The sequence below is a fragment of the Vombatus ursinus genome, unplaced genomic scaffold (genome assembly GCF_900497805.2).
Source record: "Vombatus ursinus unplaced genomic scaffold, bare-nosed wombat genome assembly UNPS02014770.1, whole genome shotgun sequence".
NCBI lineage: Eukaryota > Metazoa > Chordata > Mammalia > Diprotodontia > Vombatidae > Vombatus > Vombatus ursinus.
In genome coordinates, this window is record NW_020954548.1 from 39,495,593 (window position 1) to 39,509,527 (window position 13,935).

General features: G+C 44.5%; 1 protein-coding gene across 1 annotated transcript in view; it reads right to left on the bottom strand.

Annotated features, from left to right (window-relative positions):
* Positions 1 to 3,402, bottom strand: part of PIGQ (phosphatidylinositol glycan anchor biosynthesis class Q) — a 64,450-nt gene extending 61,048 nt beyond the window's left edge. Inside the window, 1 exon segment of the mRNA XM_027862892.1 lies at positions 3,302 to 3,402. Within this exon segment, the coding sequence (XP_027718693.1) occupies positions 3,302 to 3,402 (101 nt within the window).
* Positions 3,403 to 13,935: the final 10,533 nt, after the last annotated feature.

The following is a 13,935-nucleotide window of genomic DNA, read 5'->3' on the forward strand; positions in this document are numbered from 1 at the left end:
CATATATACCAAAATCCATTGCCCAGTAGAAGAGTGATCAATGAATATTAACAAACAAGAAGACTTACAAACTATTAACAACCATGGGGAAGAATACTACAAATCACTACTAATAAGAGAAATCCAAATTGAAACTACCCTGAAATTTGACCTTAGCCCCGAAAACTGGCAAAGATAATAAAAGATGGGAACACTCAATGCTATAGAGGGGCTGTGGGAAGATAGGTCCAGTAGTGCATTGTTAGAGCAACTGTGAATCAATATAACTACTTTGAAAATCAATTTGGAATTATGCAAATAAAGTGACTAAAATGTCTATACTCTTTGACCCAGATATTCCATTACTAGGCTTATACCTCAAGGAGACCTTTGATAAGAAAGTCTCCATATACACTAAAAAATTTATAAGCAGTATTTTTTGTGATAGCACAGAATCAGAAACAAAGCAGACGCCCACTGATTATAGCAGCCTGAACAAACTGATAAGTGAATGTAACAAAATATTAACGGAGAGTATACAGAAGCATGGGACGATTCATGAACTAATGAACATGAAATGATGCAGAGCAAAGCAAGCCGAGTCAAGAAAACAACATACACAAGGACTTCAACAATGTAAACAACCAAATAAAAAAATCAAAAGTGAATGTTGGAAAATTACAAAGAATAAGCATGCCTGGAAATAAGAGATATGAGAAGACCTCCCCACCCCCACCCCATGCAGAGATGGGAGGTACACTGCACATATTATCAGACTTTTTCAATGTATTGATCAGGTTTATTTTCTTTTTCTTTTGTCTTAAAAAAATAGAGAGAGGGGCTCTCTGGGCAGGGGAGATGGAAGGATACTGGGGGAAATTAAGGTAATGTAAAAAAAAAGGCATCAAAAACTTTTTTTTTTTTTTTTGGCAATTGGGGTTAAGTGACTTGCCCAGGGTCACACAGCTAATACGTGTCAAGTGTTTGGTCTGAGGTCAAATTTGAACTCAGGTCCTCCTGACTTCAGGGCTGGTACTCTATTCACTGTGCCACCCAGCTGCCCCTCATCAAAACCTTTTATTTTAAATTAAGCTCAGAATAAATCTTAATTATTATTATTATTATTTTGTTTTAGGCAATTGGAGTTAAGTGACTTGCCCAGGGTCACACAGCTAGTAAGTGTCAAGTGTTTGGTCTGAGGCCATAAATCTTAATTATAAAGCCCTTAGCACAGTGTCTGGCACATAGTAAGTGCTACATAAATGTTAGTTATTATTATTGTTGTTATTGTTATTGCTAAATTCTGAAACTTGCTCAAAAGCAGTGGTGTCAAACTCAAATAGCAACCCTTCGGGCAGCACATTACCTTAGAAAAAGACATATTAACGTCATCTATGTATTTTTATTTCTTTTGCTAAATACTTCCTAATTGCATGTTCTGAGTGTTGCAGGCCAATATGGTCTAGGAACTGTGTGTTTGACTACTCTGCTCTAGAGTATACCTAATATCATGGCTCCAGATTATATGTAGGAATCCTCCAGAATTAAAATAATCTTCTCAAAAGCGGAGAGACATTAGCGGAAACTTCCCTGAACTTTCCAAAAGAGGAAACTTAGGTTTTTGACCAGGCTCACGCCACTGGCTTGCTTTGTGATCTTGGCAAAGCAAGTTCTCTTTGGGATTCTGTTTCCTACTATGTAAAATAAATGAGTTGGTCCAGATGATCTCCAGAGTCCCTTCCAACGCTACCATTGTTTGACTGGACAAGGAAATTAAGGCCCAGGAAAGGGAAAGGAGGCAATCCATGGCTAGCAGCTAAAAATTTTTGATGGAAAAGGCAAACAGTGTTAAAGTAAGGAAAAACTTCCTAACAATTACAGCAGTCCAGAAGCACACTTGTCTTGGAGGTCTTTAAAGCAAAAGCCACTGTCAGGTATATGTGTTGGGCCAGAAAGACTGAAATTCCCATAACTCTGAGATTGCTGGAGCTGGAAGGGACCTTAATGATCACCTAGTACAGGGGTTCCCATTTAGTAGTTTCAAAACCTCTTGGGGGATTGCAACTAGAGTCCAAGGGATTCACGTTAAAAATTCTGTCATTGTTACAGTAAACAATTGCCCAGCTGTCTTAAAATATATCCTCTCCCTTTGCTATTTGAGCCAAATATTGTAAACCTTTGTTCAAATAAAAACAGTCCACCACCAAAACTAAGTTTATGTATGATTACTAGGTGTCTAAGTGGACAGAGTGCCCTGCCTGAAATTAGGAAGATCTGAGTTCAAATTTGACTTCAGACACTTAGTAGCTGTGTGACCCTGGGCAAGTCACTTAACCCTATCTGCCTCAGTTTCCTATCTGTAAAATGAGCTGGGGAAGGAAAAGGCAAACCATTCCAGTATCTTTGCCAAGAAAACCCCAAATGGGGTCATGAAGAGTTGGGCATGACTGAACAACATGATTATCATGTTAGACATATTCCAAGTTGTAACTTATTTCACTAAAAATGTTATGTATATTCAACAATTTGTAAAACAAATTTAATACTAAGTATTGTAAATAAAAGCAAGGATTAAGTTTTTCTAGGTTATTTTAATTTTTACAGAAAATCCCACATAAAATATTTGCAACTATTTTAAAACTAGTTTTATAATTTAATACTCAGAATTTTCATACTCATCGGTGTAAAATATGTCTTATAACTGTATACATATAATTATATAGTATATATAATGAATTTATTATATTAAATATATACAAAACATATTTTCTTTTGGGGACAAAAGTTATTATTGTAAGCACTTAATGAATAAACCTCCATCTAAAATAAATAAATCATCACAACCCTTTTTTTTTTAATTGTTGAAAAGGAGTTGCGGAACAAAAAACTTTGGGACCCCCTGATCTGGTCCAACACTCTACATTTTATACGGCAGAAATCTGAGCTCCAGGAATGGGGAAGGACTCGTCCAAGACGACACGGCTAGTAAGTGGCAGAGCCAGAACTCGAACCCAGGCTCCCCAGTCCCAGATTCTTCCCGTCCAGCCACCAAGGTCACAGCGCCAATCGATGGCAGAGTAGGACGGCCGGAAGCCTTTCCCGACCCCTCCCGGTCACGGCGTCCAGTCCCCAAGCCCCTTGCTCCGGGTCCGGGCTCCGAAGCCCGGCCGGCCCCGAGCCGCCCCCACTGCGTCAGCGCGACCTCCCCAGGAACCCGCTTAGCCCTGGAATCGTCCCCACCTCGAGCGTGCGGCCCAGGGCCCGGGGCTGCCCCTCCGCCCCTGCCCGCCCCAGTCCGCCCGGCTCGGCGAGGTGTACACACCGGCTTCCCGGGGCCGAGCCCTCGGGCTGCAGGCGGCGGCTCCGCGGGGCCCCGAGCTGCCCTTGCCCCGTAACTGCCGCGCCTCCCGACAGGATCCCCATTTCCGCCCGTTGCCGGGCAGTGACTACGCGGTGGGTCCTTCCCCCAGAGACTCTCGGCTGCGCGCGCGGCTCTCGGCTCTAACGTTCCGCCGGCGCTCGGCGCTCCGCTCCGCTCTCGGCCACGTTGGGGAGAGTGGGCTGAGCCAGAGCTGCGGAGCCCGGCCAGAAGGCGCTTGTCATTCCGCCTCGGGTTCAGTCCCCATCCTCAAGGGAAAGGCCGCTTAGCCTTGGATCAGGGAGGGGATGGGGCAAGAGGAACCCTGAAAGAGTCATCCCAACCCTTCATCTCCGGGGCCCACTCAGGGGAGCCCCCCACCCCCACCCCAGGTGCTTGGTGGAATCTCTACAGAGGTCTCTTAGTTTCACCCTGGCCCCGGTCGCGTTCCTAAATCCAGCCCCAGACTGACCCCAAAACTCAACCCCAGACTGACTCCTAAATCCTACCCGAGTTGTTTAGTTGTTTTGTGTCCCCCTCTTTGTGACCCCATTTGGGGTTTTCTAGGCAAAAATACTGGTTTGCCCTTTCCTAGCTTACTCTACAGATGAGGAAACTGAGGCAAACAAAGTTAAGTGACTTGCCCAAGGTCACACAACTAGTAATGGTTTGAGGCTGGATTTAAAGTCCATGTTCCGGACTCCAGGCCTGGCACTCTATCGTCTGTGCCATTTAGTTGCCCAAAATCCTATCCCAGAGTGACCCCAAAACCCAGACTGCCCCCTAAAGCCTCACATTTGCCTTCCTAATCACCAGTTGGCAAATAATTTTCCAGGGCCACAAGGAAGAGGAGGAAGGAAAGTGTGGATAATGATGCTGTATCCTTCTTTTCTGCTAGGATCATAGCTCCTTGCTCATTTAGTCAGTGGTCACAGACACAAGGCCAGATTTAGGGTGTTGGTCTGTAGCTGGAGTTACGGCTTAATTTATGGATGAAGTTCAAGGTCTACTGTGGTTAGGGTCAAGGCTATGGATAAATTTTGGGGTCAGCCTAAGCTGTGGATGGATTTAGGCATCAGTCTGGAGCTAAGTTAAAAGGTCAGTCATAACTTCTGTCCATTCCCATTTAGAGGAGAAAGAGGAGGAACTCCTGCTAAGGTCAGCCTTCTAAAATATTCACCATTTCCCCAGCTCAGTCCATCCTTTGGATTTCTCTCTTATCCTGAAAATGACCACTTCTATAGGGGAAGTATATGTCATTTCATAGGATATACCTTTTGTTTTCTTTGGGATGTTTAGTAGACCATAGTACTCAAGCTCTAGTTTATAATTCTGTCTACTTCATCTGCTCCATGTTCTCTTTCGTGTTACTTCAGGACAGAAGGCATGGGGAGACTTCCCTAGGGTGGAGGAGGGAGGGAAAGAGGATCCTCCCTAGATCCTCCCTGTGCTCTGACCCTGCTGATAATCACCCCACCCCACATCAGTACCTAATGCTACCCGAAGATTGTCAGGAGGAAGGCCCAACCCAACAGCTGCTCTAAGCCTCTGTAAGATCCAAAGAAGTGACCACTGGAGAACAAAACACCGTTTTTATGCCCCCTTTATTTAAAGGACATTGAGTACTCCCAAAAGGGTTTATGACACATCTCACTATTTAACATTTAATTCAGATCCAAATCCTCCCCTGCCCAAGACTTTGCAATGAGCTCCATGTCTAACCTTGACAGTGAGACTGAAGAATAGAGGGGACCCTGTACTGTGCAGACATGAATGTGGAGTCAAGAGACCTGTGTTTGAATCCCAATTCTACCCCCTTAGTTTCCTCATCTGTAAAATGGGCTTCCTAATATTTGTACCACCTGCCTCATAGAAAGTGCTTAGGAAATTGTAAATCACCTTGAAAATGTGAGTTATTAATATTATTGGTTACTACCCCAACCATGATCTAGACCTTCTGGAGTTTCCATACAGTGGCCAGGTGCTCTGAGGGTGGACCTAGCCTGATGGCGAACCACTTGGCCACTCATTTTGGTCTGGGAGCAGAGATGGAATAAGAAGAGCATAGGATCATGGATCTATTCAAACTGAAAGTCAGACGTCAGCCAAGTCCAGCCTCCACATTTTACAGATGAAGAAACTGAGGCTCAGAAAGGTTTGCCCAGTTTCACACAGCTAGTAAATGTCCAAATGCTACAGACATGAGTGCTCCCCACGGCTCCTCCACTCCCAGAGAACTGTGATACACAAGAGAGCTCTAAATCCACATGGATTCCATTTCCTGGTGCTATTGCTCTTAGCCAAAGTTCCCTCTCCTTCCTGCCACCCAGTGAAAAATACACAGACACACCTTATATCAGCTGGGTCCAGGAAATCTCCAGCAATGGTAAGTCTTGTGGTTGGGACCAGAGGAGCAGCAGCATTAGAAGCTTGGACAAATTGAATGAGCTGAAAACCAGGTCATTATCCCATCAGAACTCCCTTCCTGTCTTCCATTGGGCCCCACCTACCCTCAAGCCAGCTGGGGGCTGATAAGAAAGCTGGAGAATTTTCCTAGGGAGGTAGACCCAGGCAATGGGTAAGAGTTGATATAGGAGACTCAGGTCTAATATGGCAGACAGGCAGAGTGAGGGGAACTGGAAAACCTCAGAATACAGAACATAAAATTTCAGAGCTAGAAAGGACCTTAAAGGTCATCGAGTCTAAACCCCCTAGTTTTACAGATGAGAAAACTAAGGCTCATAGAAAGGAAATAATTTCCATAAGGTCACACAATAAGTTTTGGCAGAGCCTTTAACTTGACTAGTTACTTTCTTGACACTTGTGGAGGGAGACTTGCTCCTGAACCTGACCCTCCAAGGTCAGGCTGGTAACATGTTCAAGGAGTTGAGAAATATCTCTAGGGCAAAACACTAATCTAGGGCTTGCTCCTGTAGGTCAGCAGCCAAGGACGAATGAGCTGAAAAAACACGTCCACCAGACATGTTCCCCTCTCCTGACCACAGCTATTGCTTCTCAAGATTTTCTACCTGAATCACCCCAGCCTTCCAGGGCCCAGGAGTCATCTGTCCCACAATAACTCGCTATTCACCCCCCCTCAACAAACACCCCCCACCCCAGAGAAATCTTATCAGAAGCCAGTTCAGTTTCTACCTCCTCCAGGAAGCTGCCCCTGACTATTCCAACCCAACCCACAGTGGTCTTTCCCTTTCCCTAATTGTCAGTATGGCCCTTATGAACTGCCTGGTATTCTTAGTTAATGTTTATGTTTCTCATAATGAATGGAGAGGGGATATGGCACAGAAGAGTCAGTAATTGAGGGTGAATTTGTGAATTTGAAATCTGTTAAGATTTAGAATTAGAGGGAACCTTAGAGATTATCTACTCCAACACTCACAATTGAGAGATGAAGAAAACTAAAGTCCAGAGGTCATAGGTTCATAGTGTTGAAAGGGACCCAAGAGGCCATCTAACCCAAACCTCTCATTTTACAGATGAGGAAACTGAGGCATAGAGAGGTTAAGTGACTTTCCCGAAGTCACATAGTAAGTAGCCAAGCCCCAGTTGAAATCCAAGTCCCCTGTCGCTATATCTAGTCCTCTTTCTGTTACAGGAAAGGAAATTTTTAGCTGGGAGAGTCCATGGACCTGGGGTAGGGGATGGGGGAGTATCTCTAGATAGCTTCTGTGAACTTGGAACTTATGATATCCTGATGAAGACATAAATTACACTGTATTTCAGTATAATTGGTTTCCTTCATAATCTTATCTGTATTATTTTATGCATTTAAGAACATCGTTCTGACAAAGGGTCCATAGGATTCAACAGATTGCCAAAGGGGCCCCTGACAGAAGAGAGGTTAAGAAACCCTGAACTCCAGGGGCCAACTTCATCCCCTCAAAATACTTCACGTAAGAAATAAGAAAAAAAATTCAACTTTCTATGGCATAAATTAAGTCCTATAGATAGCTTTCTCCTCTGTAAAATGAGATTTCATTGGATTTTTGAAGTCCCATGCAATTCTAAATCCCATGATCATGTTTGGATACAGTGATAAAGATCTATCACAGTTAAGACAAGGATCTTATTATATATCTAACAGATAAATGATAAGTAAATTGTTGTTTTGTTGTTTTCAGTGGAGTTGATTCTCTGTGACCCTATTTGGGGTTTTCTTGGCAAAGATACTGGAATGGTTTGCCATTTCCTTCTCCAGCTCATTTTATAGGTGAGGAAACTGAGGCCAGGGTTAAGTGACTTGCTCAGGGTCACACAGCTAGTAATTGTTTGAGGTCAGATTTGAACTCAAGAACATGAGTCTTCCTGCCTCCAGGCTTGGCACTCCTATGTACTTCGCCACTTAGCTGCCCCATGATAAATAAATACTGTCTACCAAAAAGAAAATGGATATCCATATAAAATGGATATCCATAGTTGTCGACTTCCTCAGAGACTATGAAGTCCTTCAGGGAAGGGACCGAATCTCTGCTGCCTTCTTTCTCTGCCCCCAGTTTTATATTCCCCCACCCCCAATACCACAACCCTTTACATAGCACGGCACATGAGGGGGCACATAAGAGACTGTGGAAAGACTTGTTGGTTGATTGGTTGATGCTGGATTCGGACCCAGAATCTCTACCTGGAGCTATGTGAACCCCATTCAGCTCCCTACTTCTGTGAGTCAGGGCCGAGAGTCCCAGAAACATGATGCATGTCAACAAACAGCTGTTTGATGTTCCGTGATGTGTCCCTCTCACTCCATTTGGAAAGAACATTTTGCAAACTGGAATAAGTCTTCTCACAGTTCAGATGGGAAAAGTGAGGCCCAGACGCAGAGCATTCTAGCATGGATAGTCAGGACAAGAACACAGGAGTCCTGTCCCTTGCTTTTTGAAGTACTGGTACTCACCTTACTGTCTGGAGCAGAGAATCTCCCTCTCCTCCCGCCCTATGCCCTCCAGACTATCTTAAAGGCTACATTTGGTATTTAAAGATTTTGACAGAGTTATCTCCATTGTCAGCTACCAACAATCGGCCACGGGAGGCACAGGCCACCCCTGTAGGCCTCTGCAGACCTTTAGATACCAGTCTGACTGGGGGCCCAGCCCTTGGGAATAGGGTTACTTCTTTTCGCTGTTCATCAACAACAATTATGTTGCCCTGGGCATCAGTGCAAACACCGGCCGGGTTACCAAATGGGTGCTGAAGCCGGCTGCACAATGAGCCCAGTGGCTGATGAGCATGGCCAAAGAGCTGGACATCTCCACACTCTTCACTCACCACAAATCCCCCATCTGGGCCATTACTCACATAACGGGGGCCACACAGGCCTGGGACAGTGGTCAGACCGATGGCCTTGAATGATGAGCTCAGTGAAAAACTGTGGACTAAGCCTGAGACATAGTCAGCTACCAGGAAGCGTCCCAGAGCATCCACTCCCAGCCCTCTTGGGGATTCAAAGGTCAAGATTTTCACCCATTCACCTTGGGAGGCCTTAGAAAGGTGATGGAAGGCATAGACTGCTCTATGGACCAGACTGCTGACCAGCACTAGCCCTGACCCCGTCACAGTCACATCTTCTGACACAAAGGCTCCTGTCCCTGGCAGGCTGCAAGGCAGAGAGTGGAGCGAGTGGCCAGAGAGGTCAAGGATTTGGATGCAGGGGGCTTCATCAAAGGTCAGGTAGAGCATACCATCCAGGGAGCAGTGCAAGCCTCTGACCCCACCTGGAGTAGGGATTTGTCTCAGAAGCTGGTCCTGCTGGAATCGAAGGAGGTGACCCACATGATCCAGCTCCACACACAGGCCTTGGCTTTGTTGCACCAGTTGGTGAAGGTGAGGGCCAGTGAGTAGTCCCAAGCCTCTACGGTGTTCCAGGAGTGGGCTGGCCACCTGTAGGGTATGATCAGATGTGGCTTGAAGGGCATGCATGGCCCTGAGGAACCTTTCCTTCTGTTGCCGACTTGTGTCCAAGGCATGTGCCATCTATGCCTCCTCCAAGCCAAAGGGAGTCAGTGAAGATAAGAAGGAACTTCCTAACAACCAGAGCTATTGGTATGGAGTTCCCTGTCCCTGGAAGTATTCAAGTAGAGACCAGATGACCACTTGTCAGGAATACTGTAGAGGGGATTCCTGCAGGGGGTGGGAAGTTACAGTAGATTACCTCTAAGTGCCCTTTCAGCTCTGAGATTCAATGAGTTTATAAAATGAACTAGAGTGATCTTTCTTTAGTACCTGTACTGCCAAAGTCCACCTCCTCAATGAAGCCTTCCCAAGAATCTCTCTATCCCCTCCATTAGTGGAACATCTGCTGTTTACCACTCAGTCCCCTTCCTTTCGGTGGAATCAATTTAAATTTGAAGCTCCCAAGAAAAATGTCCATATTCCACTGTTCCATCGCAACCCTGTACTCTCCTGTTTAGGCACCTTGGAAGCCAGAGAAGGCATTCTTTCCTGTGTCCTTATGTCCTGCAGGGACTACAGGTCACTCACTCCCTCCACCTTAGAACCCATCCCAGAGGAAAGGATAGATTCTAAAGCACTGTCAGTGGAGTCTTGAGAAGCTCTGAAGAGATCATAAAGGGAGCCCCCAGACCCAGGACTAACACTCCCCTCTATTGAACTACTGGCCACGATCACCCTGGCTGTACCTTCTGTGCAGCCTTGGGACCCAAATATCCTGGAATTTTCCCCCTTGTATCCCTAAATTCGTTCGCTAATGGACAGACTAAGATACTCTGACTCAGAAGGGGCTCCCAGTCAGCCCTACCTTGGGCATGGGGGTGGGTGGGGGATGTCAGTTCCTCCTACCTATTCAGGGCCAGTGGGGAACTTCAGTCTCTACTCCGGCTCCCCCGACACCACGGAAACCCTTTGGAGAAGGGGAGGAGAGCATGGGTTCTGTTGTTAGAGACTTTTGTTGACACAGCTTGGCATAGCCCTACCCCTGGGTTGTATCCATTCTGGCACTGGGAAGGTGAGAGAGAGAAAAGGAGTAAAACCATTGCATGGGTTCCCAGCCACATCCCTGCAGGGCCCCTGGGGAAAAACCTTGACTAGTGCCTCCAAGAAAGAGCATGGGGGAGTTTACTGGGAAAGAGGGCTAGGCTTTGGGAAAGCAGATTCTGAATCCTAGTGGACAGTGAGTGAATGAAGGTTGGAAAGGTTGGTGGCGAGAAAGTTTTGAGTAAAATGTGGGACATAACAACATTTAAGCTGAACAAACTATGGTGTAGGCAAGTCAGCAAGCATTTATTAAGTGCCTTCTGTGTGCCAGGCCCTGTGCTAAGAGCTGGGGGGGCAAGGAAAGGAAAAAAAAAGTCCCTCAAGGAGCTCCCAGTCTAATAGGAGAAAGAACATGCAAATAACTACGTACAAACAAGGTATATATGGAATAAATAGTACATAGTCAGTAGAGAGAAAGCATTAGCATTAAGGGAGATTGGGAAAGGCTTCTTGTAGAAGGTGGCATTTCATCTGGGATTTGTAGGAAGTTAGGGAAGCCAGGAGACAGAGATGAAGACATAGAATCCTAAGCATGGAAGAAAGAGAGTGAAAATGTCTAAGAGAAGGGGTACCTTGTGGGAAGAATGGCAAAGAGGCCTGTGTCACTGGATCATAGAGTACTGGAAAGGTAGGGAGGGGCCAGGTTGTTAACACCTTTAATAGCCAAAGGGGTGACTTTTTGTTTGATCCTAGAGCCACTGAAATTTGTTGACTATGGATGTGACATGCCCAGGCCAGAGCTTTAAGATCAATTTGACCGTTGAGTGTAGGATGGGCCGGAGTGGGGACAGACTGGAGGCAAAGAGATCAAGCATGTAGCAATAGTCCAGGTTTAAGGTGATGAGGGCTTGTCATCAGAGAGAAGGGGAGGGGGCAAACGATGAGAAATGTTATAAGGCGGAATCAATAGGTCTTGCAACAGATTGAATGTGCAGGGTGGGCTGAGAGAAAACTCTAGACTAAGGAGACCTGGATTTTTACCCTGTCACTGTGGGACCTTAAGCAGATGCCCTCTCTTCTCTGCGCCTATCTTTCTCCATCTGCAAAATGAGAACGATCATTAAGGTATCTCTTAAAAATCTGAAGTTGACGATTCAAGGATTCTTGCTGTTTCTCATTTTAACCACCAGGGGGAAATCTAGACCAAAATAACCAAGACAGGAGAGAAAAGAATGGATCCCATACTGAGTCATAATATAGTCAACACTCTCGTTTATCGGGACCCAAAGCAGCGTAGGATTCAAAAGTTCATTTCTGTTTGACTTTGGAATGCATTACATAGCTTTGGCAGGGGTAGAGACCAACATATTTATTTTCTTGTGTGTGTGTGTGTGTGTGTGTGTGTGTGTGTGTGTGTTTTCTATTTATTTATTTATTTATTTTTAGTTTTCAACAATCACTTCTATAAGTTTTTGAGTTTATATTTTCTCCCCCTCCCTCCCTGCCTCTGTCCCCAAGATGGCATTCAATCTGATATAAGCTCTACATATACATTCCTATTAAACATATTTTCATATTAGTCACAACATATTTATTTTCCCGGGTAGGTCTGGCTCCTATTGAGATGAGTTCCCATTTCCTGGATACATACCAACGGCTCTAGGGATAAATGCGCAAGGAAACCAGACTGGGAGGAAATCTTTGCATTGGACAATCCACAAAACAGAGCATAGAGAGCCTTCTCTTTCTGTATTTGCTCACTGTCCCTTTTATCACAGCTACTGATGCTACATGTCTTCATGGTGCAGTTGAACCAGTCTCAGATTTGGAGACAAGAACCTTAGTTCAAATCCCTTACTCTGGAATTTATGACTGACTGACCTTACCTAGGCAAGACACTTTCTCCCTCTGGGCCTCAGTTTCTAGGTCCATAAAATTAAGAGGTTGGACCAGACCTTTATAATTCCTTCCAGCTCCACATCTGTAATCTATTAAATTTGTAAGCTCTTCATGAATAGAGTGTACATCATTTGTCATATCCTCCCTAATACCATGCAGTACTTTTATGTCTTTTATATCGTAGGTATTTAATAATTTTTTAAAGGGATAAATGACTGACTAGCTGAGAGTTGCCTGTCATTGGGATCATAAAACTCTCCAGAAGTGGAGAGAGATGGAGAAGGGTCTAGCACGTCCTAAGCTGAGCTTCACATCTTTAATGGTATTTAAAAGCCAAAGAAAGGATTTTTTTTATTTGATCATGGAAGTGAATAGGGAGCCTCTTCAATGAGTGTGGAGAAATAGGAAGGGAATTGGATGAGGAGAGCTTGTCTTCATGAAGGAGGAGAAAACAAACCTGGGTTGAATAAGAGAGGCAGGTCGAGAACCAGGGTCAACTTTTCCTTTTCCCTGATAGAGACCAAACAATAAGAAATGGGTTTTTTGCATTGAAGCATGCAGGATTCAAGTTAGACTGGGTATCTGTAACCTGTTTCGTATCATAGACACAAAGCGTAGGGTCCTCTTCTTAGAATAATGTTTTTAAACATGTAAAATAAAATATATAGCATTACAAAAGGAAATAATTATTAAAATACAGTAATCAAAATATTTCTAAAAACAAGGGCTGCATGTTAAGAACTCTGGTTAGACTAAGAGAAATAATTTCTTTTTTTTTTTTTCTTGGCTAGGCAATGGGGTTAAGTGACCTGTCCAAGTTCACACAGCTAGTAAGTGTTAAGTGTCTGAGGCCGGATTTGAACTCAGGTCCTCCTGAATCCAGGCTGGTGCTCTATCCACTATCTACTATCCACCTAGCTGCCCCTAAGAGAAATCATTTCTAATCTTCCAGGGTTTTGACATCCTGTGCCAAGTGTCTGAGGGCACTTGTCAAATCTCCTCTCTCACAACAATGCTCCACCCTCTTATAATATAATAACAGCTCACATTTCTATAATGCTTTAAAGTTTACAAAGTGTTTTACACATATTTGCTTGTTTGCTCCTCACAACAACCATGTGGGGTAGGCACTATCATGTTGGTGAAAAGCGTGGGCCTCAGAAAGTTTAAATGAGTTGCTCAGCGTGACACAACTTGTAAATGTCAGAGGTGGGATTAGGTTTTCCTGACTATTACCAGCACTCTGCAGGAGAAGTAACAGAAAGGGGCTACGGGCATGTTGAAGGAGAGGAAAACTGTTTAACCTTTCCTTCTAATAGGGAATTTAGTAGAAAAGGCCCCTATGACAAAAGACTTAGGAGCCTGGGAACCACTTTCATACCTACAGCATCCTTTGAACATTAATTCCAGGACCATAAGGAGGGTTGTGGGGAGAGAGGAAGAGAACAAACAATTATTAAGAGCCTACTATGTGCCAGACCCTATGTTGATAAATATTCCATTTGATGCTCACAATAACCCTGGGAGGTAGGTGCTATTATTTCCCCAATTTTACAGTTGAGGAAACTGAGGCAGACAGTTTAAGTGACTCAGAGTTACACAGTAAGTCTGAGGCTGGATTTGGATTCAATTCTTCCTGACCCCAGACTCAGAGCTCTATCCATTTCACTATCAATGGGACAGGACCTAGCTAGAAGTTTCTTGTCACTGAATCCAGTTATATATAAGAGACATTGTGTTGTAGTGGAAAGGAG